The sequence below is a fragment of the Dioscorea cayenensis genome, chromosome 19 (genome assembly GCF_009730915.1).
Source record: "Dioscorea cayenensis subsp. rotundata cultivar TDr96_F1 chromosome 19, TDr96_F1_v2_PseudoChromosome.rev07_lg8_w22 25.fasta, whole genome shotgun sequence".
Lineage (NCBI taxonomy): Eukaryota > Viridiplantae > Streptophyta > Magnoliopsida > Dioscoreales > Dioscoreaceae > Dioscorea > Dioscorea cayenensis.
The window spans coordinates 5,449,314-5,476,299 of record NC_052489.1 but is presented as its reverse complement, the minus strand read 5'-3'; the positions used below and the strand labels follow the sequence as shown (position 1 = coordinate 5,476,299).

Sequence of the window (26,986 nt, the reverse complement as noted above, 5' to 3'; positions counted from 1 at the left end):
AGTTTATATTAGCCTGAAAGTACGATCCGCGACCTCGTGTCCCTTCACTACGATTGTGTTTCATTCCTTGTTTCTTGTTGTTCTTAATTCTCATCTTTTTTTAATTGTCTAGATAACCTCTTGTTGCAATAGGTTGGTAATTACACTTGGTCCTCGTGGGATCGATACTTATTTACTACTTGGAAAAAAACCGTGCGCTTGCGGTTGTGCAACACTTATAAAGTCTCATTCCCATTTCTATATTAATTCCCACTCCATTCCCATTCCATGAACCAAACGCCCCCTAAAAGCCTTTGCAACATAGTATAATCCTTTATCAGGTGGAAACATTCATAATATAGCATGACAAACTGAATGCCAGATGCTCTTATAGATGTCATAACCCATTCCAAACTCTTAAATTTAGCAAAATCAACCATTCTTAATCTCTGGAGTGCTATAACTAATAGAAGGCCTTTATTAACCTATTTCTTGAGGAAGTCTAATATTTAAACAGATGTAACATACCTAAACAATGCTCGATGTATATGTATTTATTGATTATATAAGTTGGGACTTTCATATGACTCTTATAATCATTAGTAAGGACCCTTTTTCCTTAAGCCAATTTGAAGTCTACAAGAATTATTAGTACACTTAGAAAAACTACAATGATGAGAGAGTTTCTTGCTTGGAAATATATCAACAGGACACACAGATTTTACTAATGACTACATGAGAGTGGTGCAGCTTACTGAAATAGATTTACAATTGAGCCACTAATTTTAAACAAGGTAGTCAAATCGAGATTCGAATCGTGAATCGAAATTCTAAATTTGTGAATCGAGTATCGTGAATCAAATCGTATCGTAAGATTCGTTCAACATTTCAAAGTCATATATATATATAACATGATTATATAAAAAATAAAAAAATAAAAATTCTAAGTCATGAATTAAATATAAACTAGTTTGGAAGACATTTTCTAAGTTTGAGATCCTGTTTTGAGCTTAGAAGACATTTTCAAGTATTAAGCAAACCTATATATATTTAAAAAAAAAACATTAATTATTTCAAAAATAGTTCAGATTTAAAAATTAATAGAATAATCACAAAAAGATTAAATTATGTTAAAAGATTAGTTTTTTTGAATTAAAAAGATTTCTTTCCATAACAAGAGTTTTTAAGATAACAAATTAATTTGATAATAAAAATTAAAAAAGCATTATCTTTTTAATTAATCTTTGAATTTGTTTTTTTGGATAACAAATTTAAAAGATTAATTAAATAATCACTAATTTAAAAAAACTTTTTATAATAATTAAAAATAGTTGATCGCATACATTATAATAAAAGAATTTAAAAAGAAAAAAAGAGAAGAATGTCAAGAAAGATGAAGATATGGTATAAAATGCCTTTGTTGGGGATGTTGGAATAAAACAACCAAATTTCTCATTCCTCCTATGTTTCTTACTCTTTTTATTCTTCCTTTTCCTTTGATTTTCTTTTTCTTTTTAATTCAAAACTTGTATTAACTAGGAATCGTTGATCTTCTCGATTCATATCGATTCGACCGATTCGAGACAGATTCAAACGATTCATTTACGATTCTAGATCAATTTCGATTCTTTTATAAGATTCGAACCGTTACGGATGATAAATGATATGAATCGTAAGATTCGTATCGAGAACCGTACGATTCTAACTACACTGATTTTAAATCAAAGAAATGTGTACATTTCATGATAAAATATTTGTGTTATCATTAAACAGCATGAAACCTCTCCCATAAAAGGAATCCAAAAACAAAATGAATATAGGGAAAGAAATAAATAAAGGCAGATGGCCTGCAGGTGGGAAGGTGACAATATCATGGTGGCAAATGCACAGAGAAATCAGTTCACCACTCTAACATACCAACAAGAAATCAAACATCGAAAAAGGAAAATTAATTTATGAAACCTACCCTCACAAGGTCGCCAACCTGCAACTTTTTCCAGGGGATGGTTTCCCATTTTTTATTTTGCAGTACATCAACAGGGGCATTATTTATTGATTTATCATTCTGAAAGCGCTTCTGCAGAGGGACAATAAAAATAAATCAAATAAAAAAATATGAATTGCAAAACTGAATCATGAATTTCAGTTTATATGTAAAAATTTAAAATTAAAAAAAAATGCAACGCACTACTAACCCAATCCTCAAAAGCCTCCTTTATAAGAGAGACTAGAAGCACAAGACTGAGAGGAACCACATTTGTTATGGGGTGCACAGGACTGAAAAGAACAAGACAATTTGGTTAAAAACATCAATGATGTTGCAGGTTGCACTATTTTTGCCTGCGATAAATATTCAGCCCGCAAAAACTATCTGAAAATTGTATCATATTTGTTCACAAATAGAAATAATGATATCAAGTCTGTCAAAGGAGAATATGTCAACATGTTTAGATTTTTATCAAAACTTAAAAGCATAATAATTCAATTTCATTGAAACAAAAAATTCGGACAACCATATCTTAAACAGAAACAAAATTTGCCATTAGATTATACTAGACCTTTCACTTCAAGTTGTAAGAGATTGGTTATGAATCTCCCCTTGCCTCACTATTATAATTACCCCTCCCCTCATCTAATTTTATAAAACTCATCCTTCAAACCCACTCCTCAGAAACCAACACAGTTTGCATTTTATTCATTAGAAATATCTTCAAAATTCTGAGAGCCAGACAAAACAACAAATCTAACGTTTGGTAGATGTTTTGAATTTTTGTAAAATAGGAACAGACTTTCTCTTTTCCCTTTCTCATTATATAACAGATCAAAAAGCCTTGGTAGTAATTATGAGGTCGATGTGGAGCATTTTTCATCATTATACTGTTAGGGAAGCAACATGGACTTGCTTATCACAGTAGACTCCTATACCTTTTGCAAACAATATTAGGACCTATTTATGCCATACTATACTATATGTGAGCAAAGACATTAAATTGATGGTATAGCTCAATCATTGTTTTACAAGCTAGGCTGCAATATTAGGCATTTGGAATAAAATTTGCATTAAATGAAATTGGGTAATAATACAGTTATTTGGCTTTCTAATGCAATATGAATAGATCTCCCAAGATAAAGTTATATTTGAAACTCTATTGAATCCAAACCTCTAGCCTTTAAAATAAAAGTCATATTTCGAATATTTCTATGTACTGGATATACCACAAAATGTGAGCACAAATAAGATGGAAGGAAGGATTAGTAAAAGAACTAACAAATAATCCAACAACTCTTATACAACAAAAGAGAACATAAAAAATTGCAAACTCAAAAATATTTTAGGCATACCTCCTTATTCATTTCAATTTTGAATTACAAGTTTTAAAAATTAAGAAAAAAAATAAATTTGTTGTTATGCCACCAACTAGGTTGTTGCTATTTCCTATCCCTATTCCTACTCCCTAGGAGTTGCAATAGTTTTGTCCCATCAGGTTGTGTCCAGCCTATTTACGAGTATTGACAATGAGCAATAAGAGAAACTTGGGCTTGACAATTCAATTTTATCTGTTAGCGTGACTAACAAATGCGAGGTGTCTCTAAACCCTTTATCTGTGCAACCATCACACATAATTCCTTCTTTTTTTCCCTGAATTTCACTTCTGATCACAAAGCCTGCATCATTTTCAATGTGTTTTGCCTCTCAAAGGAAATATTAAAAGAAAAGGATTGTTATTTGGCTACATAGGAAAGAAAATAAATTCCATCTTCACTCATTCATAGAAAAATCTGCATTTTCATCTCCAATATAAAAGATGCTCTATGCTAAATTAATAACATCATAGTTCAATTATGCAATTCAAAAAATGGAATTGCAGTATGGCCTTCATTGTGGCAATACTCAAGCTATTGATCATATGCCATGCCTATAATTCATTTGGCACTCTATTAATAGCCTCCTATTACGTCATGAGTGCACAAGATTTAGTCTTTAAGGAAAGTTTAAACACTATAACTTGACTCAAGCAACATAGAGCAAAATTACCAAAGCAAAAGTGAAATACTATAAAAAGAGAAATCACCTGATTGGCGTAGTAGACAAAATTGAGATCATAAGAAAATATAAATTAGCCACCCGCCTGAACTGTCAATTTTAATGCAGAAATTTCAGGATAATAAAAGGATAAATTCATACAGTAAGAGCTAAAATAGAACCGATCATCAAAATAAAAAATATCAGTCTCACAAATGACACAAAAATTACCTGCTCAAACAAACCCTTAGGCAAAAAGGTCAGCACATTATATTTTGTTGTCGAAATTGAATTTCCTGCAAAAGTAAGACCAAAAGTTGTTTTATAATTTCCACTTGAGGACAATATTGGCAGAAGGGCAACTGAAATATTGGTATGCTTCCAACAAATTTTAGTTTCAAATTAAAAACTTAAAAGTTGTGATCTGCATTTGAAATGGAAATGGATACTAACATTACCGCATTAAGGTGTTGTTTGGTAGACAGGGATGGAATGAAGTGGAATGAAATGAATGATAAGTATGGAACAAAATGAGAATGGAATGAAATGCATATTCCCATTCTAGCATTTGGATATAAACATGGAATGACAACCTTATTCCCATTAAATTGTTTGGTTGTTCACTAAGATAATTTTGAATTGATTGATGTATATAGATTTCTAATATATTTAATTATAAAATTAATATATAACCACAAAAATTTAATTATATTTTGATTAAAAATTATACTAAGGATATAATTATATCTCAAACAAAAATTTTAACATGATAGAAAGAAAATGTTGGGTAAAGGATTGTGCAAGTAATGGGTATCCCAAAAGCTTCTCTTAAAAAGAAGGTTCTATAAACCTTTTGAGTTTTTATCTATATTCTTAATGGTCAAATCTCATTCCGACTTAAAGTGGAAATGACCATTCCCCCGCCATTCATAAGGAATGGTCATTCCCATTTGACTTCCCAATTCAAGTGAAAATAACCATTCCCATAGAATGGGTAATGATTTCCATTCTCACTTTATAAATTGGCACCTTACATGAGAACGAGTGTTTTATGTTGAAACGTCCATTCCATTCCATTCCCACCTACCAAATAGCAGGTAAGAGACATTGGCAATGGAATAAAAAAGTGAGCATTCTCATCAATAATGGCTATATAACCCACCACAGTAGAAACAAATGAAAATTTAACACCAGCACAAATTGAGGTGAAACGCCCCTCATTTCACTTACTGCTAACCACCAATTCTCAGTACACTATATGTACTCAACTAATTGTAATTCACACGAATGCAGATAATGTACAAACACAAAAACTTGTGCAAACAAATACCATAGAAATGAGACAACTATGATGATATAAATAGAGTCCCATGATCTGGTCTATACACTGACCATATTCCAAAGAGCGCAATGAGCATCATGATGTACATATAGCTTAAACTAAATGAGCAACTGCCCAACTCAATTTGATTTAAATCAGCCTTTATTTTATTCAGCTCAAGTCTCAACTAAAGAATTCTAATAGAATATCGCTTACCAGGTACATTTATGTGTTATAAATCTCAGCATGGCAAATATTAAAGCAAAATTAATTATGTTAGTCTACTAACCAACCTGATAAACTAAAGTTGACATGTTAAAAACTAATATTTGAAAATTTACAACTACCATATTTGCAAATTGAGATTGATTATCACTCTAATGATCTATATTTTCAATTTGTTTTCAACAGAAAATGGACAGGAATAACTGAATTGACCAAACATTCAATTTTTTTCCAATTCAGTTGTCACATTAGGAAGGTAACATAATCAAAAAATTTCTGTTATATTTATTTCATAGCAAAGCTGACTATTTTGACTGGCCCAAGATTTAAAAAGGCGAAAGGCCTACTTCTTAATTGTTGTCAATTTTAGTTGGTAAAACAAAAAAACAGTTGTTTGCATACAGGCCCCATCTTAGGGGGCAATCACTTGCTATAAAGTGGTCTAAAGTGTAAAAGTGCGTAGAAGTGGCACTTCCATGAAGTGGTCGGAAGCAATATCATTTCGGCAATGCTGATGTTCATTTTGCAGGATGAGGGGTAAGTGAGCTTTTACTTCCTCTACTTCAGATATAAAATCTTAAAGTGGGTTTAGTTCAAAATTAAAGTTAGTGCCGAAGTGAGGATAATGTCACTTCCTCCACCTCAAGGCAAATGAACATCTAAAAGAGAAAAAGCTAGTCTACATTAGTAACTTCCTCACCAATTAAGAGCAAATGAACGACCCCTTATACCTTTATGATGTGATTTAATGATCAATATTTAATATAAAAAACCCCATATCTTCCACCTTCATTGCAAATAACCTCGTCTATCATTTTCCCATTACCATCAAGAGAATATTTTGAGAATTGTAATTAATCTATCGATTGTATATATTAATGTATTTATTTAATTGAATTTAAAATATAAGTAAATTTTGAAATATAAGTACAATTTGAAAATGCATAAAAAGATATTGTGATAGAATTAATAGAACCATAGTAATATTTTAAAAAAATGAAAACAATTTCTAAGCATTCCTAAATGAAACCATACATAGAGCCACATAGGCAAGCACATACCACATGCAATAGACAAACCCATAACTGTCCATGCACACAGCACTTATGGAAACACTATTGGCATCAACACGAGTCTATTAAAGTAGTACATTAAACACAAATCCATATCATCCTCTTACTAGCAACTAGAATCACATGAGTGAAAACCATTTAAATCTATACAATAAATAGCAAAGGAAGGATAAGGGAGGATGGAACAACATTAGTGATAATTATGGTTATAAAAGGCCTCAAGAATGAGAGCAACAGAAGAAGCTGACCAAACTAGAGTAATATTCAAGGCCCAAAATGTATGTCAAATGGCTCTAAGAACCTTTTCCAATACATGTCCTATAAGCATTAAGAAATCCTATAACAAAGAAATAAGCATTATAATTTATGGTGCAAGCTGATTGTTTGAAATAACCAGTAAACCAAGAAGTTAGTGGCACTCGTCCTTCCAAAGTAGAAAGGCACTACTTCACGTATCTTATGAAGTGATTCAGTAGCATTTAGTAGATTTTACAGTCACATAAATCCCTTCAAGAAGCATACATGTAAATAGAAGCAAATAATCTTGGTTAATATGAAGCTAGAATTCGACAAAATGACAGGTGTCAGTGGTTTCATAAACATCTAGTCATAAAATTTAATTGCTAAGTAACAATTACACTACAAAACAGTAATCTATAGATATGGATCTCACCAACACATGATCCAGCAGCTTAAACATATGTAGACGACCATATCTTTTTGGTGGAGTAAATCCACACATTGTAATCTTAATATGTAAGAGCAATCTACCCCTATTAGATAGCAGGTTGAACCCAAATAGGACACACTCTAATTAGGATCCATCAAAGCACATTCAAGGATCAAGAAGTGTAAATTGAAGAGATCCTGTTTTCCATAGTCATGTCTCCATGCAACCCAGAACAGATTAAGATTGATTGAGATGAGAAGGGGAACAAAGCAGGGCAATTTCACAAAGACAAACTAAACAAGAGAACCTATGATTAAAAATTTTATATTTCTAAGAAACTTCTACAAAAACAATCTAAACCATACAGGTAGGTTAGTCCTATGTACCTTACCCAAAACTACCATACAATCTTAACCCCCCAAATTGAATGAATTCAAGTTGTGAGGCATTTCCGCCACATTAGATCCTTTTTCAAATACTCCAACACATAAGTTTATAAAATTTCTCCATATCATCACTAGAACAGCTCATTTTTGTCATATAACCCTAAGGAAAAAAACTCAATCAAGAGACCATGATCAACCCTAATCAAAGCAATATACACGAAATCAAATCAAATCAGTCTCTTAATCATTAAGCTAACGCCAACACTCGAGAAAGAAAGTCATAACACTAATGTCAAGAGAGAGAGAGAGAGAGAGAGAGAAGAAGAATCGCAAGAACCTTGTATCTAACGGGCAGGTTAGCCTCACGATCGTTGCAATAGATTGTGCGATGGCTGGGAGCCTGTGGCTGGACGCGTCCAAGCCGGATGGTGCGTGACGAGCGATCGCCATTACCGGCAAGATCTCTGGATCCAAATGAATCCCGGCCCCGCAACGTCCTGGAAGCCCTAGTTGTTCTCTCCCAGATCCCGCTCATCTCCTCCAGAGCAGGAAGAAGAGATCCAACGTCAATCCCTCTTCGATCTCCCAATTCTCAAAGCTATGTCAATAACTCTCCTTCTCGCTCGTGCTTTTCGATCTCCAACAGGAACGGGAGGAGAAAACGAGCGAGAAACGGATGGAAACTTTTGGTGAAGAAAGCAACGACCGCTGTCTTTACTTTTTCTTTTTTGGTAAATTCTTTTTCCTTTATTTGGTTTTCTTTAATAATTATGATATATCTTATATTGCTCTTACCGTAAACCTTTTTAGAATATATATGTTTTATTTTATTTTAAGTCATTTGGATATAAAATGAAGATTTTGCAAAATATCAAATTTACTATTTCATGCCTATTAAAAAAATCAGTTAAAATTAGTTGATAATCTAAATTTTATAAAAAAAATTATTAATTTAATGCTTAGTTGATTGTAATTTATTAAAAAATTATACAAATATATTAAATTAAAAGATTAATTTGAAAAAAAATATATTTAAGATGAAAAAGAACAAAAAATAGCTCTAAAATGTGACAAATAAAAAAATAGAGGGAGTAATATTTTTATGACAGTGAGAACATGTTTAATAACTTTTAAGATGAAAAGAAACCTAATCTTGTGCTTATGAAAAATGTAGATATATTGAATTAAGTGAAAGGAACAAGAAATTGATTATTGTGATATAAAAATGGCATGTTATATAAATATTATATGATTATCTTAATTTTTTTAATTAATTTGGTAAAAAAAAATTAAAATTTCTAGGAAAAAAACATGTAAACTAATCCTTTAGCCTTTAATATGTTTTAAAATATCATTAAACATCGTGGCTTGTTTACATTTATTCAAATAAATATATAAATATTTAAAATAAATTAAATTGAATAGCATTATACAAATACCCAAAAAGAAAATGCATAAATACGTTATTATATAATAAAATTACATTTATTTGTACATTCACTAATAAAAAGAATTCAAGAGAAAAAATATATAATTGATTTTCACCACAACCATATAGTTCAACGGAGATGAATTGACATTAACAAATGATACTTATGTGATCCATTTAAAACCAATCGTCTCTGTTGCTAATTATCCAACAAATTATACTTGCATTCATATTTTTATTTTCGGAAAAAAATCACCTTATAAAAATTTATTTTAAAAGGCACCTTATTATGAACATCTTTGACTATTTCAAAACATAGGTTATGAAAATAAGCATTTGCTAAATAAATTTGAGAGTTTATAGTTCATATGATGAGAGAGTATAGTTATTAACTTTTTTTAATAACTTCGTACCCAAAACTTTTTATACTTTCAAAGGAGTTCATCATCTTCCTAACCAATATCCATAACAATATTCACCTCACTTTGCAAGATGTTGTAATGATTCACTAGCCCAACAAGCTTTCAAGCTTTTATCACTTGCCAAAAAGTTTATATGGTGTTTTTAATGATTCACTAGCCCAAGAAGCTTTCGAGTTTTATCACTTGCCAAAAAGTTTATAGGCTGATACTTTGGCCCCACTGTAAAATGCATTCATGTGAAAATTTAAAAACCCCGAGTTCAAATCCTGCTGGCCATAGTAATGGCAACATGTCCACGGTTTTGACCTGAATCCCGTCCTATTTGGATGAACACACACGAATTGAACGATCAATTCCTAGTCCATGCACATGCCCCTGTCCATACTGTGATTATCACATTTGCCACCCACCAAAAAATAAACAACTATGATAATAGCAAATTCGGAAGTGGAACACCTGTTAATAGTTAATCGTCCCAAATAAATAATTTATCCATGAAAACATCATTGAATAAAATGAGTATAAACTGAGCCCCATTAGTTATATTTGCCTGCACAACAATCAATAATAACCAGACATGCTGCACATGCCCATCAACTGAAAAGATCATATTAGAATCATTCTACTTACCCTGCACAGCAAATGTAATACTCCGCCCAGAAATGCATAAAAAACATCGCGTAATTTGAACACAAAAAAAAAAAGAGGGTGAAACAGGGCCAGTTGAAACATGAAACCTACAAAAGCGAAGCATGCAGACGGCATGATTCTTACTGTTGGTAACTTGCTATACGCAACCAAAAACTGATACCCTTCTACTATTTGTCGAGATAAAGCAACTACCTCCATCGCTTTCCTAAACCACCTCCTCGCTTCTCAGTGGATGCAGAACCCCGAGCTTTGCTTGCTGGTGGTGTTTTCTTTGCACTTGGTTTGTCATTGCTTTTCAAATCCAGCTGCACTTGAATGCCTATATAAACAAAGGGAGATCAGAAGGGTATTTTGAAGAAAAAAAAAGGCCGAATGGGATGATTTGATATAAAGTATATAACACCAAAATAACACGACCTTTGGACTTATTATTCAGCAGATCAAATTGAGGTTTCTTGTCATTATCAGGATCAATACCATCACCTGAACAAAACAAAGTGACATGAGTTGTGCAGCTAGCACTTAAAATTTAAACATGAAGCAGATGTTCCATTTATCTGCACTGCTAAACAAAAAGTGGAACACTCTTCTGGCAATAAGAAACTGCTTCAGTTAAAAAGCATGTAATACATAAGAGCAAAATCAGAAATCAGAGAATAGAAACACCATAACCATCATACATGATTAAATTAATATATAAAATTCAGTTGACAACTGTTTCAAATGTTGAAAACCCGTTTACGTGCATGCCTTTACGTGTGCTTGTTGTTGTATGGTTTAATTTCAAATTATTTACAAATGAAAACAACCTGTTCTGGTACTTGCTTAGAACTACTAAAAGAATTAGTAAATATGCATTTGTAATTATATATATCTGACTTGTTTATGTCATCCTTATCGCCAGGAAAACCTCTGAACTGAATGTCAACCCAACCAGAGTAAGGTTTATCAACAATAATATTTGAGATGTTGAACGGTTGAACCCAAATAGGACACACTCTAATGAGATTCCATTAAAGCACGGTCAAGGATCAAGAAGTGTAAATTCAAGAAATCCAGTTCTCCATAGTCTATCCAACCCAGAGCAGATTAAAATTGAGGGAGATGAAAAGGGGAAGAAACCAGGGCAATTGCACAAAGGCAAACTGAACAAGAGAATTTACATAATTAGCTAATTCTCAATGGTCTTAAATATTAAGCAATTGCAAGTGGTACTTGTCGCGCCCTTTCTCACTGCCAAACAAAAACCGCCCAAGAGGGGCAACTATGTCATTCTAGATTTAATTGAAGTTCTAGAGGGTCAGCAGGTGATATTCTCTGCACCTTCAGCTTGAAATCATGCCCGGAAGGTTATCCGAAGCAGAAATTTTGTACCAAGGGTTATATATATATATAAAGACTTTCAAAAAGGAATTAATTCATATACTGCTGGTTTCCTAGGGTGGGGAGTAGAACTTAAGACAGACACTTGGATTTAACGGAAAGATCATAGGAATTGATACACATACTACTGGCCATAATCAAGCAATTTCAAAAGAGATCAATTCATGCCAAATTTATTACACATTATAACTGTGACAATTTTGAGATTATTAAGAATAATATCCTCTTTTTTGAGTCAACATATGTAAGTTTGTTTTCATTTGAGTAATTGGGGGATCTCATATCAATTGTAAGGATTAGACAGCGAAATTATACATATTGATGGAAATAACCAGTAACTAATATTTCATGAAAAGAAGAAAAAAACAGAAAAGCACTGACCAGCATCATTCGTATCTAAGGAATCCTCCTCTTCACCATCTAATGAAGTACCACCATTTTCTTCAAGCAAACCATTCTCATCGGGCTCTAAAATCGCTGCTATCCGCTTTTTTGGAGCTTTCTTCTGGCCTGGAAGAGTTATTAAGTCAGCGACTCGTACATGTCGAGTGCTGCTACCTTGTTTATATGCCTTGGTTAACGCAGCTTTCACTGCAGGTTGTACACCATCCATTGGATTTGGGTGACCCTAAGATCAAAGATTTAAATGATTAGAGATGTAGCAAGAATGGATCACCAATGTATACTGAGTAGACAAAACGAACAATTATTGTCAACAAATATAGTAGAAGAGATTCCCCTGAGCTCAATTACTTGGCAATTCTATGTAAAGATTGAGGTAAAGACAACCACACGTATGCCAATCAATATTCCCATAAACTACCATTAACATTATCCTCCAACTCACAAGTTCCTCGACTAAAAAATGGAGTAAATTTAAGAGCTAGGAAAAGAGCTTTTTTGTCAGGATATTATCTTTTCTGCAGGATATAACTTGTAAATACAAAAATAGAAATAGAAGCCTAAGTAGGAAATGGAAGCATGCGTGCTCAACAGGTAAAACTATTAAAGAATCAATGGAAAAGAGTGCTCGTCTCACAGAATAACAATAACAAGCAAAACAAGCATGTCAAGCACAACGTGATGCAATTCATCTACAACCAACACCAACTGAAGCAGTGGAGAGAGCTGTCCATAAGATATTTCTTCAAATTCCTTTACCAATCCTCCTTTGGTCGTTATACCATTGATGAAATACAAAACCATCAAGAACCATATAATAGTTTTTTTTTTTATTACTTTTTATTTTTATGAAGAATAACTGATCCAGACTTGTAATTCAAAATTATGGCATCTTTGTCATAAAATTATGTGTTCTATCATCCCCCACACAGCCAATACAATAAAACTTGATTACAATCATCAAATACTTACCAGAACTGCATATACATGAGTTACCTCTAAAAAGAACAGCATTTTCTTGTACTCAACAGCCTAACTCATGAGGACTCTGAAACCATTCAGACATTTTTTAACTTGAGGATAGTATTTTTTAACTAGAACTTGTAAAAACAAAAGAAAAGGGAAAAAAAAAATCGTTATCGCTCAGTCCACTATCAGAAGTAGTTTCAACCCCGCCATATTTTTCTGTCAATCTTGACACAGAAGTGACCATACTTTCTCAAGTCTATCTTGCAAAACCTCATGTGCATCCCAAGCAAGTTGTGTTTCAGCAAACTCACAGTTTTGGATGAGGGCCATTCATGTCCAAGCAAGCCTCTACCAGAAATCTTTCATTAAAACTCTCCTTAATACTTGTGGTAATTCATAACTGCAAAGCTTAAGATATGGAGCAAAAACTAATGAAAAATTCCATCTTGAAGAAAAAATATTTACTTTATCATCCAGCTCACTTGTGAAGTATATTAAAATCTTGACTTGCTCTTTCAATTACAAATAAGCAGTAACCAGCAGGAAAACCAAACTGAGAGATTCAAACAGAATAAATAATATTCAATACCAAAAATAGGACAAGATAATCTTAACAGAGCAACCAGAACCAGCCTAGTGGAATCTAATGATGGAACACATTCCATCTGAGATTTCAAATGGATAAAAGTCCATAGAACCAACCTGAAACTTGGAGAGCTCCACAATTGTGTCAAAATCCTCTTGGCTTAACGAATAAGCATCCATGAACTCCACAACCTTCTGAACAGCAGCATCCTGATATAGATTTGACATGAAGAATGCTATCATTGCGCGTTTATTAAGCTAGCGGGCTATTGTATCTCAAAACAATAGGAATACAGACCTTGGGGAGCACTCGAAGAGGATCAGTTAGCTGCTTCAAAAGAAGAGGCACATAATCAAGTCGAAGTGTCTCCCTGTCAGAAAGAAGTTAAGAGGACCTTAAGCATCAATTTGAGTCCAATTGTTATTTCAGTCATGCTGATTATATTCATTATATATTTCAACACACAGAATGCACACAGAAAACCAGCAATGCTAACCCCTGTTTCTTAATGGTAACATGCACAGGGATGGGATTCAGACACTTGAGCATTATTAAGGATAAAGAGCTCAGCCCCATGAGTAATTCTCAACACATCCGCATTCCACCCTAGGGCTTATTTTACATCCATCACACAAATGACATATTATCACTTCAAATCACATTTTATTTACTCTCTCTGACCTTGCCTACACCATTTGGAAATTTTGAATCATCTCTCCTCAATGATAAATTGGGATAAACAAAATACTTGAAAGTGGCATCACATAAAGACATACTACCTGTCCAAGCTGGATTCTTGGGAAGCGAGAACATGGACATGAACATCTTCCAAAAGTCTCAAATTCTTTCCTGTTGTTGAATTCTTGCCCAGCCATCCACCAAATCTATTAAAATTACGTTCTCCCTGCCAAACCGTGTAGATATTAGGAATAGACAGAAACCATATGGTTCACATAAATGTAGAGCAAGTAACAAGAGACATTGGGAAATATCAGAAATAATATAGCATTTAATAGAAATTTGCCAGTGTGACTCAGTTATTCATGATGATGTTTCTGTCTAAACATTCACTACTGCTCACCATCAACATCTAGCTGGTCATTTTTTTGTGGTGCTTCCAAAGTTTGAAAGTATCATGCAAAATAAGAGCAAATAAGTAATGCAACTCTGACAGACAATATGAATATAACCAAAACATATTCTGATAAGGTTTATAGACTTCTTTAAAAACATCTAAGGTCTTTTCATCTCATGTGCAAGAGCTAAAAGAGTTTTAACAGTTCCAACACACAAGTAGAGAACAATCACAACATTTGCAGCTGAGCCTTTATACATGTTCCCAAGAATAAGAATATATGAATAGAGAAGGGTTCACAGCAGAACAAGAACAAGGCGACAAGGCCAAGTTATCTGCTTGAGATAAATCAGACATAAAGAACAACTCATAAAAAGAGGTTGTATAGCAAAAGCTAAATGGAAAACTTTCAAGCCAATGACAAATGAAGAGGAGCACAAATGGTAAAAGGCAAAAGAAAGATACATGCAGCAAACATACTCATCAGTGTGCTCTTATAACAAAATCTTTCACCAAACCACAGTAAAATGTGTTTGATGCATGTTGTCACAAATAAATCTAAAAATCATAATTTAGCAAGCTGTTAAAATGGCAACCATACTCATCATTGCACGATTATATTAAAATATGTTATCAAAACATGGCAACATGTGTTCAGACTTTAAAGTCAAGTCACTTAATATTCTTTCACAACTATTCACAGTAGAAAACCTACAGCTGGGCACTCACATCTACTAATTCTAGATGCATTATTATAATGTAAAATTGGTACTAAAAGGTCCCTCCATGGATAGTGGCTAAAGATGAAACAAAATAATAAAAGAATTTCATGTCAAGTATTTTAAACTTTTGCAGTGGAATACTTATTTCCATATTTCGTCTTTTACAAATTTGGAAAAAAAAATTTAAAACATTTTTTTGGGACTCAGGGAACCAGCAATGTGTGCAGAGAGAAAAGTGAATAATGACAGTTTTCTTCTCTAAAGCTAAAAAAAGTTTCACATTCACTAATTCTCACAATTTTAACGTCAAATTTAACTAAAAATAGAAGGCTTCATCTTGGACTGTGGTCAAAGTAGAACATCTCTCAACTCACTCTACGGCGCTGTTTCATTACCTCCAAATGTGGAGTCCATTTACAGGCAACTAAAATTTAATTTTAACTTTGTTCTAAGTACTCCACTTCATGTGATTATACTTACACCAAGAGGCTCAAATGCAGCATTTATGCTTACAAACAATTTGGTCGTAAGTTGAAAGCTGCATTCCTTACCAAACGTAAGCTTTTGAGTTGTCAGACCAAGCACAATACCCAAATCAGTAATAACCTAAGCACAAATTTCATGATATTGTTAAATTTCAAAAAGCTGCATTCCTTTTTTTTTTTTGGGAATGGATTTGGGTCAGTCTCAGCCAATTTGGCCAAAATCTCAACTCAGAACTGCTCTCATTGTTATAGTTGCAACTACCACTTACATCAAGCCAAAAAATAAACAAGTGAATATCCTCATATTGCAAGTCCATTTACTTCAAACCAAAAATCCCCTAAATGGGTTTTCGTATTTGATGACAATTGCTCTTTGAAACATGTTAGCTTAAAAAATAACCATGTGCTACTAGAAAACTCTCTTATAAATGACAGTATATATATGTATATATTTTAATAGTCTATTTGAATACCTTGACTTGTAATATAGAATTACTTCTGCATAAAAAAATGTGAATATATATTTTGAAAAATCTGGCATGCACTGGAATATCTGAAATGCACCATAGACGAGGACACATGCAGCATACATCCTTACTGCTATATCTATTTACCATAAATCTTGAATCATTGTGAACATATAGACAGCCAACTGCTTTGTCAATGTTCAGGTGATACGGAAGTAGGAATCAATTGATTCAACTTACAGAAAAACATGCTACCTGTTCACGAATGTACATTGAAAAAATATACAAAATTAAAGATTACAGTACTTTTAGGATATATATGCTGATTAACTTTTACAAGTGTACCTTTCCAAGAATATGAATAGGCACATTTGGTGGGAAAAAAAAAATTTCTTGGTGGGCAAAGGTAAAGCAGCAATGATCAACTGTGAACGGAAGCAGAGATGGATGGCCTCAATTGGAGGGCTCATCAAGACGTCCTAAACGGAGGGCTCATCAAGATGTCCTCAAAGGAGGCCCTTATTAGACATTAACAGGGAAGTAGGTCATAGGCAAGTTGTTTTTTTTTAGCATGATACAAATGATAAGGTGAAAATAATGATTAGGTTTTCTGAGACATCTATTGGTTAATTTTGCATAAAATGAAAGTGAAATACACTGACAATGGAGGAAAAGCCAATTTTAGCTTTTTTGTTGAAGTAAATAACTCCCAAGAATGACCCCATTCTCACTTAATATCATTTGACTAAACAGGTGAACGGGAAATTGGGATGGGCACTCTATACCACATTATTCATGCATATTAAACATGATCGCATGAAACCATAAGGACAATGCAGTGCAAATATCACCTACTGCAGCAAAATAAACAAAATCTTGAAAAATCGGATAATGATATGATGCCAGAAAATGAGAAATAAAAAACAAAACAAGAAGGAAAAAAGATTTAGTGATTGTTAGAAAAAATTAGCAATAGATACAAAACAACGCAGGATACAAATCCACCAAAAGCTATATGATAAAATGTGCAGGTCAAGGAATTACCGATTCAAAAGTTTCCCTATTCCCATGCATCAAAGCAGCCCTGATTGTGGAAAGATGAAACTGTCAATGATTAGCTTTTCCAATAAAATCAGCATCATCATAAAGACTAATTTTGTTTGGAATAGAGAGCGTACGGGACAATGCAAGACGCAAATGAGCCAGCCTGGGATAGTTGCCACTGACGATATCTTCTAATTTGCACATTGACTACATCCCCATCAGCAATAGACTCAGCAGCCCGGGCTAGCAAATTCATTCTCTTGATTCCATTTTCATCTTTTCCTATGGATGTTGGTCGATAGTTAATGTAATTTTCCTGGAAGGAATTAAAAAAAAAAAAAGGCTATTTAAGCCGCAGCTTCCTTGTAATGCATGACTATCACTGAAAATATTGACTCCAAATGAGATGTTTACTGTAGAATTTGTATCAATGGAAGTATTTCAGAAGCTTGCAAATGTAAATAAGGCTTCTCTTACTTGAACATAGATTGAAATTGTTGATAAGATGCGGGTTCCAACATATAATTCGAATGAGATCATATTAACGAAGATAAAGATGTGTAAACAGTAACAAATAAATGAAGTTAGGCTCTTTCATCCTGATTTAATTGATAGTTTTATGTAGCAATTTCACAATTGCAGGCTTTCGAGAAAAAGCTAAAGACCTGTATGCAGACAAACATGGTGGTTATTTTGAAAAATTGAATAAGAGACACCTGTGCCGCCACCTCTAAGACCTCAATGGTTACAATAGATGAATAAAACAGGTGATTCATGTCTAAAGAGAAAATGGTCTCATCATCTCCTAGAGGATATGCAAGCAAAATTATGCTATAAGCATCTCCATGCCAAATCCAATTTAATTATAGATAAAAATGTTAAACTAGAAATGATACTTGACACCAAGAATGATAGATTATATAAACAATTCCCTATTAAACTAAAAGAAGAAATGCCCTTACGTGTATAATACCAATATCAGGTGCAATGAGCCAACATAGCCATTAAAGGTCAGCTAGAGTGCAAACACAGTAAAATATATAACTGCAAATAAAATCTTCACAAGGTCCTCTAGCTTAGATTGTGCACATTGTTCAAATGGGACAGACAAGAAAATGAGTTGATTGCCAAGTATATGTTGTGATGACACTAACACAAACACATGCAAGATAAAATAGGAGGTTGTTAAAACTGATTAAGGGCAGCAATGAAAGTTGGAATAATATTCCACATGATAAGAGTTCTCGTAACAAGACAAACAGTGCAAATGTTGCATCAATGATTTGATGTAATTAAATTCCAGAGCCCCTCGAACCTGAATAATTAGAGGGACCAAGTCGGGATCACTCATGCAAAGATCAATCCTCTCATCCATCCGTAACTTGCCACCATTGAAGCCAAATAGCCTAGAAAATTCCACTAGTTATACTTCTTGAAATAGAATCCAACACTAGATTGGGTATTATACTTTATGTGAGTTTCTCACTTCATTGCATGCAATCTCAAAAACTATCAATTGGAAGCAGTAAACCCATTACACTAAATGCCATAAACACAACAAACCTTGTTAGTATAAAATCACAGTTCAACAAACAGGATATGTTATGGAGAGGCAAATTATAAAATATGAAACCAAAATAAATGCCCTAACAGCTCTGACATTTATATCTTTTTACTGAAAGCTAAAGTGGTAAAGCTCCAGTCCATAGGCAACGGTGAATCAGTGAATGTTTTTTCATTGAATAAAAATGTCAAACCATTTAGAATTCAAATATTGTATGTGGGGCCCTCATGTTTTTGCTCTTAAGAAACCAAAAGAAGTCAACAACAATAAATACCAGTAAAGAGCCAGCAAAATTGGCAGAGGGGATATTATTATTCAAATAAGAGTACTTCATTTACATGATCTAAAAAAAAATAAGAATAGATTACAAAGGAATGCAATCTTGAAAAGAACTATTCAGTTCCATGATTCCTAAATTCCATATGTACAGCAAATATAAGATCTACCAAAGATAAACTAGACAGTGGAACGAGCATGTGTTTTATAAAAGAACATAAGAAACCTTACTTGGATGCATACATAGATCAAACTTCTCGGATTCACAAGAACAATAGCTAAACTCTATCAAAATTGTGTTTTTGACATAAATAAACAGCAACTCATGAAGTACCTTAATCCAACCCATCCTTTCTGCTCCAACTCGGGCATAAATATGATCTCCCAAAAGATCTTTTAGGAACCCTAACGAACCTACCAACAAATTGTCTATTATCCTAGTCTTTCTCATAGATAAATCTAAAGAGTCAAAACTCCTACAACTTACACATAGAAGTACTGAGATTTATCTTGAAGAACCCTAACTAAATATTTATAAATTTTCAGAAAATTATTATAACATGTTGCCCTTTCAAAGTTGCATACCTCTTAGATAGGAGTTATATACTCACAGATTCAAATTAAATTCTATCAGTAATTGTCTGCTCTCCAATTAAAACCATTGAACTAATGTTGCAACTGTTGCACAAGAACCAACAGATAAATTTTTTAGAAATGGATATGAGTTGCAATGTTAGACCTAGGAATATCAGAATATCTGTGTCGTTCCTTTCTAGTCTCATTATATATATATATATATATATTCTTGTGTAAAATGAAAGCCACCTTATGATGGACAAAATAAAGGTCAAGCCAAAAGATTGTGGGGAAAGAACAAGTTGGGAATTATAAGAACAGATCCTTGGTCAAAAGCATGACTAACTAAAAAAGCATGACTAATTTACGATCGAAAATAGTTCCGATCAATTTACAAAATTATTGCAGAATGTAGAAAGGAACATGGAATACTTGTCAACAGCAGTGAAAGGTGAAATATCTTCATCTTTTGCGCTTGCAAGAAGGCGTCTTTTAATATCATCATATTCAAGAACAGAATGTGAAAAACTCATATATTGCAGTTGATTCAATGCCATCCGTATGTCCCCATTGACTCTGTCTGCCAGTTCCTCAAGAGCAATCTGCCCAAACAGAGGGAGAATGAGGCATGAAAATCTATATTAGCCTTGAATCAAAAAGAAAATATATAGAAGGAAAACAATAACGAATTGAAACTAGTAAACTACAAAGAGAATACTTATGATGGCCACAATAACATCAATGTTACAATAAACAAAATACCAGCCAGCATTTTAAGAATTCCAATGTTCATGCTAACTTTTAATCCTAAACAAAGATAGAGCATAAGGTACAACCCTATACTCAAATAGAAAATTGGTAATAGCGCAAAATAAACTATTACCTCATTAACTTGGAGGCCTTCAGCACTTGCAATTTGCATCAACCTCTTAGCCATCTAAACAGGAAAAGCAGATAAGCAAGCTTTAAATGTATGAAGGATTGTTCTTTGACAGTACACGCAGCTAATGCATAGATTATCAAACGAAAAAATAGAAGCTTAGTAGCTTCTGGAAAAAGAGCAAATATGAGACAAAAGGATCAATATAACTATATAACAATCCAAAACAGCAACTGCGTCTAATCACCAAACAGATTGAGCAACAAATGTGAAACAAATGACAATTAACAATACAGCATCTCAAATGACAAAATGGATATAAAAGAAGTTGCAGTATTTCAAATGACAATGGCACAAATAAAACAGACTGATACCAAGAAATAGATTTAGCAACAAATCGAAAGAAGAGCTTTCGACGTTGATCACGCTTTATATGAAAATCAACGAAACTTAAAAAAATCAATAAAACAATTAACGTCATCGTCCTACAGCCATTAACAGAATATGGAAAATAGCAATCGCTTAATCAAAGATAATAGTCTTTGACATTTTTCATAACCCAGCATCTGTCATGTGAAAAAATAAACTTAGAATTAATGCTTGTGCTTGAGTCATCCACTTCAAATAAACTTCAAAACAATAGCTTGTGCATCCTTTTAATGCACAAAAGCCATACAATGAGTCAGGACCTAAAAATAAAAGAAAGTGAATTCACACGCGCCAGCAGCCAAAAGCTAACGTCAAGAAAACCCTAAATTACTTGTCCTGCATTGCCTTAAATATAATAACTAAAATTAAATAAGTAATAATAAAGCCTAATGCTCAAAGCATCCAAAATTTCAAAATCAAAAGGCCCTTGAGAGATGAGAAAGTAACAAGTATAACACATTCATTTCAATTATAAAATGTCGCAAGCAGACAACCTGCTGTTTTGTAGGCTTCCTGAAGTTTAAAGGTAAGCAGTAGTTGATGAGACTTTTAAGTTTTTGGCTATAACGATCATTGCAGATACAAATAATTGGTATTTTGGAAATCTTGATGCTAGCAATAAGATCAGCCACTCCGCCTCTATCACCAGCAGACATTCCATCAACCTCATCCATAATCAGTACAGATTTGGGGTGCTTCGACCTGGTGGATCTCAGCAAAGAAATGGATACAGGAACAACTCAAAATTTTCATGATAAATTATTAAACTGCATCACCATCAAGAAAACATACCGATCCTTAGTATGACTTAGTGCTTCATTATTGACGAATTCCTTGATACAATTTGATGTACTTCCCCCAATTCCTTTTAGGATTTTGCTGTCAGCTTTCCCCCGACTATCACTTGCGTTAACCTACATTAGGATACAAAAGTTAACAAAAGGAAGAAAGGAAACAAAACCATAAGCGGCTTCAGTCTTTGTTCAATCCACAGATTCTACACTTTTATCATTATCACCACCATCAGTTAACCTAGAACACAGATTTGAGGCAGCAATGTTTAACGAAAAGAAAGCCTCACAAAAATATGATATGCAAGTTGATGAGGTCCAATGCAAGGTGGATTCTCTCTTCTGAGAGTGTTCTCATTCTTGCCACTTGACGCTCACAAGGAGATCCTTGAGACTCTCTATGAAGATTTTGACCCACTGATGTGGTCCAATGCAAGGTGGACATTCTTCGAAAGTTTTTTTCACTTTTACCTCTTGATGCTCATAAAGAGGTGATTGAGGACTCTTCTTTGAAGATATTGATATAAAATATGGTCTAATGCAAAACATGATGCCCTCTTTGGGTAAAGAACAAAAGAATGATGTTTTATGATATGAAAGAAGACTTTTCTCCAAGTAAAGATAAGAAATATTGTTTTTCGAATGTCGATTAAGACATGCATGGACAAACCAACTCTAAGACTACTGTTTAAATCTTGGCTGGAGTTACTTCTAAGACATGCATAATCACTACTAACAGAAGATAAAACCACGAGAATCCCTTGGCAATTTCAAAGACTATAAAGTGGGAAAATGGTAGCTACAGATCAAAGGCATCAAATTCATCTATGAGGAACATGTAACGAATGAAAGAGAAATTGTAAGACAAACCCAAGAGTGCAAGGAGTTCCACTGTAAAGAATATATTAGACAGAGAAACACCTCAATAGTCTTGAAGCCAAGCATTTGACTAACTAACTTGGCTGATGTGCTCTTCCCAATGCCAGGTGATCCACTTATTAGTACAGCTTTTTTAAAACCACTATCATTCTGCTTTTTCCCCTTCCCTTTCTGACCAATATACAAGAATTGCTCATGCCAACGTGCTAACCAGTCATGGAGCTGCTTTATCTGCAGAGAACAATTATGAATTTGTAACTGAAGGTAGATGTTGCTCAAGTCTATGGAAGTTGTTAGTCCAGAGATACATACAATAGATTGATTGCCAACAATGTCGTTCGGGACCTTGGGCCGATACTTTTCAGTCCATGTCAATGAATTACCATCACCACTTTTTCTTTTATGAGCACTTCCAACAGCACCTTTTTTAATCAAAGAACTAGACTGATCATCTGAAATGCCTAAAATGTTACGATTGAATTCCATAAAGCACAGTTTCATTTAAAAAAAACAATAGCAATTCTACAGCAACTGAATATGTGCAATTACAATCATTATCTGAAAGTACCTTGGCTACATTGACTCCAACAGCATGGTAAAAATGGTACAAAAATCATTGGTTACATGCCTAATTATAGTTAGAAAGTTTACAAGGCAAGAACATTAACAAAGATCTCATCCTTCACCCACCAAAGTGGACATATATATGGGGATAATTTAACATGGTCCAAAACTTCTATGGTTAAATAGAAATAGAGAATAGTGTTGTGGGTTATCATTTAACAGGTAACAGATAGGTAAATTCTCATAGAACTCAATAGATCTTATATGCCCGAGAAATTATATTATGTATCAAATACTCCATGACTCTGATAAAGATTAACACCTTCAACAAAATTGGATCAGCTTTACTATTCTTCACACTTATGATTTAAATGAAAGAGGTCAGTAAAAAATTAAGAGCCATAATGCAATAAAATCAAAGTATGATTAACTTGATAGCCCAAACTGGTAAGCTGAACTAAACAGCCATATAAAAGTCAAAATAAGTTCTTGAAAAAACTTTTAACAAGCATGCTAAGCCCATACCAACAACAACACGGAAGAAATAGTGCTTCTCATTAATATCATTTAGTTTAATGGTTTAAGCTGAAGAAAATACTTAGACATCAGAAGAAAGAAAAGCAATTTTGACAAGAGAGAGTCAGGAATCCTCAAAGATCCTACTTTTTTTGAAAACCACACATGAGTCTTCGCCTTAAAAATCTTAATGCTAGAAGATTGTTTTTAACAAGCAGAAAAGAAGAATACCAAATGCATAGAATAAGGTAAATTCCTCCCAAGACCCAGTCCACTGAATCTGGTCTCATGGATTAGATCCCTATGAGCATGAGATGCATTAAAAGCACCGATGGGTGTTTATTGCACAGAAGTCCCAAGAACATATACATGTGTATATGTAATATCAAAAAAGTATAATTCTTTATTTTATAAACTCAAAAGTGATTTAAAAACCTAACCATACACCTTATACATACTAGTAAGATTTAGACAAAAATAACTCCTAGAATCATGATAAAGTGGAGGTGAGAATCCCCAAGAAAATTAATAATATTATAAACAAGACAAGTTAATTCATAAAGTTGAAAATAATGGCATGACTTTAACAGGTCAAACATCTAAAAAGCCGTATAAAAGAAAGTTTCAAGACTGTTCAACATTTCAGAAGGTTATGGCCAAACCTTTTGTGTCACGTTTTGAAGGACTACTCTTCACCTGTGAACCGTCTGCCTTTCCCGTAATTTGCTTCTTCAGGTCTTTCTGGGGAGATACTTTCACAGGCTTTGATTTTCGAATCATATCAAATAATCCATCTTCAGTCAGAATAGTTGTACTACATGCAGAAAGGAAGAAAATTAAATGATTATAGGGTATCCAGAAGGAAACCAACAAACACCAATGTACCAGACCCATACCCAAGCTCTTTGGCTTTCTTAGATTTATTTCCGCCAATATCTTCATCCGCTAACAGATAAGTCTGAAAATGGATCATGTCAATAATACACCTAGACCACTTAAACATGGTTCAGAACTAGTACCAAAGTTTTGTCAAGCTACCGTTCTTTTACTGACAGATCCAGTAACCCGACCACCATGTCTTTTGATCAAATCTTCTGCTTCCTCTCGTTCCAAACTATAGACAAATTCAATTTATCAAAATGGTTGTGTGCTGTTCTCAAAAACGAGATCACTCGCACTCAGTGAACTTGAAAAGTAACAGCAGATCATAAGAAGGAAATTTAATCTTAAAACTGAAACCAGTAATGTTTTCAGAAGAGCAACATATGGGATGCTTTTAAAGTACCTGTCAAGAGTACCACTTATGACAAAAGTAAGCCCAGATAAACAATCAGGTGCGCCCTCTGGAACTTCCTGAGAAAATGCGTAGGGTATATAAATCAGAACTTCACTTGACTTGATTGCAATACAATACAAATCTTTCAAATTTACCTTTTCTCCTTTGTGCGGTGGGTCTTTTCTTTCACCAAAATTCATGAAACCACCTCTACCACCTCTTCCACCCCCTCTCCCCCTTCCACCAGCAGCCACTCCTGATCCTCGTCCACCTTTACCTCTTCCGCCAGCTTTAACAGGAGTTTCCACATCCACGTGAGCAAGTTCATCTTCCTCATTGTCATCCTCATCATCAACAGAATGCTTGGCCACTCCAACACCTGCAGCATTCTTCAACTTCTTGGCTGGTTTGACAGGTGTGGTTTTTTTCTTTTCATTGGGCAACACAAAGTCATCATCTTCATCTTTATGTAACTTTTTAGCTGGAGAAGGTTTGACCTCATCATCATCCTCATCAGCAAAAACCTCACTAGATTTTCTTGCAGGAGCCCTCTTAGTTTTGGCTTCATCTTTCACTTTTTGTTTAGAGCTTGTGTCTGCATCAGCTGCTGTTGCAAAGTATTTGCTTGTTTTCCTCCTTCCTGAATTCTCTTGAATTGCTTGTGCCTGAAGCCTCACAGGTTAAATCATTCTAGTATAGCTTATTAAGAAATACAAAATAACCCAAAAATCCAAAATTTTAAAACTGATCCTCAAATCTGATGAGACTACACTATGAGCAATGAAAATTATGTACCATATATAAGATAATAGATTCAGCCTAAGAGGAAGAAATTCACAGAGCTAGAGTTTTGGTCTTACTTTCGCCTTTCTGCTATCTACAGTATAATATGCCTCTAATAAATGGTGGTTAATATATACTTTATTAACAAAAAAATAGAATGTCAAAATTCATTTTGATACAAGACAGGAAGAAACAATTAATGGCACTGAGGCAAGAAAATATCGAATTAATGAGACTGACATACTTAGCCATTATACCAAAACCACATCCAAGTAACTATGATCATATTCACATCCACAAAATGAATTGATATTTTTTATAACCAAAAAGACAAAATTGATTGAAGATATGATCATACTGGAGCAGGGCACAAGATGAAACCCCAAAAATAAATTAACAAAGCAAAAAATAAAAAATAAAAAAAAATTCAGAAGATAAGAACACAAAACAAAAGGAACAAAAGCAATAACACTACCGGTTTCTCCACGGGCTTCTCTGGAGGTAGCGTGGCAGCCTTAGCAGGCTTCGCCGTCGCACTTGCATTACCCTTGTCATGCTGTTTCATGAACCATTTCCTGATATCCGACTAAATTCAAAACCAGACAGACTTCCAGTTTCAGCCATTGTTCTCAAGATTTAAGGAAAAACAAAAAAAACAAAAAACAAGACTCACCATTTTGGGGCTTCAATCTTTCCTCTGTGCAAGAACCCTAAAACCGATCAGCAAGAACGTCGAGACGGGTATGTGAACAACTTAGAGAACGCAACGCCAACTCCTCAAAGATGGCACCTTTTTTTCATAAAAAAAACAACGGGAAACAAGGATAAAGCTAGGGTTTTGAAGCCAAAGAAAGAAAGAGAACCAGAGTTTGAGAGAGGATTACTCGTTTCAGAGGATCATCATCTTCTCTCCTCGAGAAACCATCGATGCTAAGAAGCGCACACACGAGCGAGAGGAAGGAGAACAATGGAGATTCTCCCAGTGAAAAGTGAAAACCTACGAAGAGAAAACACAAAGAATAGAATAAAATCCCTGTTTTCTGTTTTTGTTTTCAGAATTTTTTTTTCTTTTAAAAAAACACCCTTGTAAATTCTAGAAATTAAATATAATATAATATTAGAATTAGTGACATATCAAT

General features: G+C 33.8%; 2 protein-coding genes across 5 annotated transcripts in view; both read right to left on the bottom strand.

The window, feature by feature from the left end:
* The window catches only part of LOC120283840 (phospholipid-transporting ATPase 3), a 33,079-nt gene extending 24,701 nt beyond the window's left edge, over positions 1–8,378 (bottom strand). The window contains exons 1-5 of one of the 2 annotated variants that reach the window (XM_039290603.1): positions 8,015–8,378; positions 4,235–4,299; positions 4,053–4,114; positions 2,175–2,256; positions 1,946–2,056 (exon numbers count right to left, since the gene is read on the bottom strand). In XM_039290603.1, coding sequence (XP_039146537.1) covers positions 1,946–2,056; positions 2,175–2,256; positions 4,053–4,114; positions 4,235–4,299; positions 8,015–8,213 — 519 coding nt within the window. In that variant the 5' untranslated portion in view covers positions 8,214–8,378. Of the gene's footprint in view, positions 1–1,945; positions 2,057–2,174; positions 2,257–4,052; positions 4,115–4,234; positions 4,300–8,014 lie in introns of those variants that run through there. The other variant, XM_039290604.1, reaches the window with a different exon arrangement.
* A 1,712-nt stretch (positions 8,379–10,090) lies between these two features.
* LOC120283897 (replication factor C subunit 1) lies at positions 10,091–26,871 on the bottom strand. Of its 3 annotated transcripts, none has more exons than XM_039290693.1 (23): positions 26,732–26,871; positions 26,521–26,637; positions 26,323–26,433; positions 25,220–25,729; positions 25,074–25,141; positions 24,827–24,902; positions 24,685–24,746; positions 24,451–24,602; positions 23,021–23,169; positions 22,751–22,939; positions 21,831–21,952; positions 21,533–21,740; positions 20,613–20,666; positions 20,162–20,331; positions 18,629–18,719; positions 17,448–17,629; positions 17,314–17,353; positions 14,300–14,424; positions 13,818–13,890; positions 13,637–13,729; positions 11,945–12,191; positions 10,598–10,663; positions 10,091–10,499 (listed from the first exon to the last, which is right to left on the bottom strand). In XM_039290693.1, the coding sequence occupies exons 2-23, from the start codon at positions 26,521–26,523 to the stop codon at positions 10,369–10,371; spliced, it is 2,922 nt and encodes a 973-aa protein (XP_039146627.1). In that variant the 5' UTR covers positions 26,524–26,637; positions 26,732–26,871; the 3' UTR covers positions 10,091–10,368. The 3 variants fall into 3 exon arrangements, with proteins under 3 accessions (XP_039146627.1, XP_039146628.1, XP_039146629.1); XM_039290694.1 differs by having other exon boundaries at positions 23,021–23,160; XM_039290695.1 differs by having other exon boundaries at positions 23,021–23,130.
* Between the last annotated feature and the right edge of the window lie 115 nt (positions 26,872–26,986).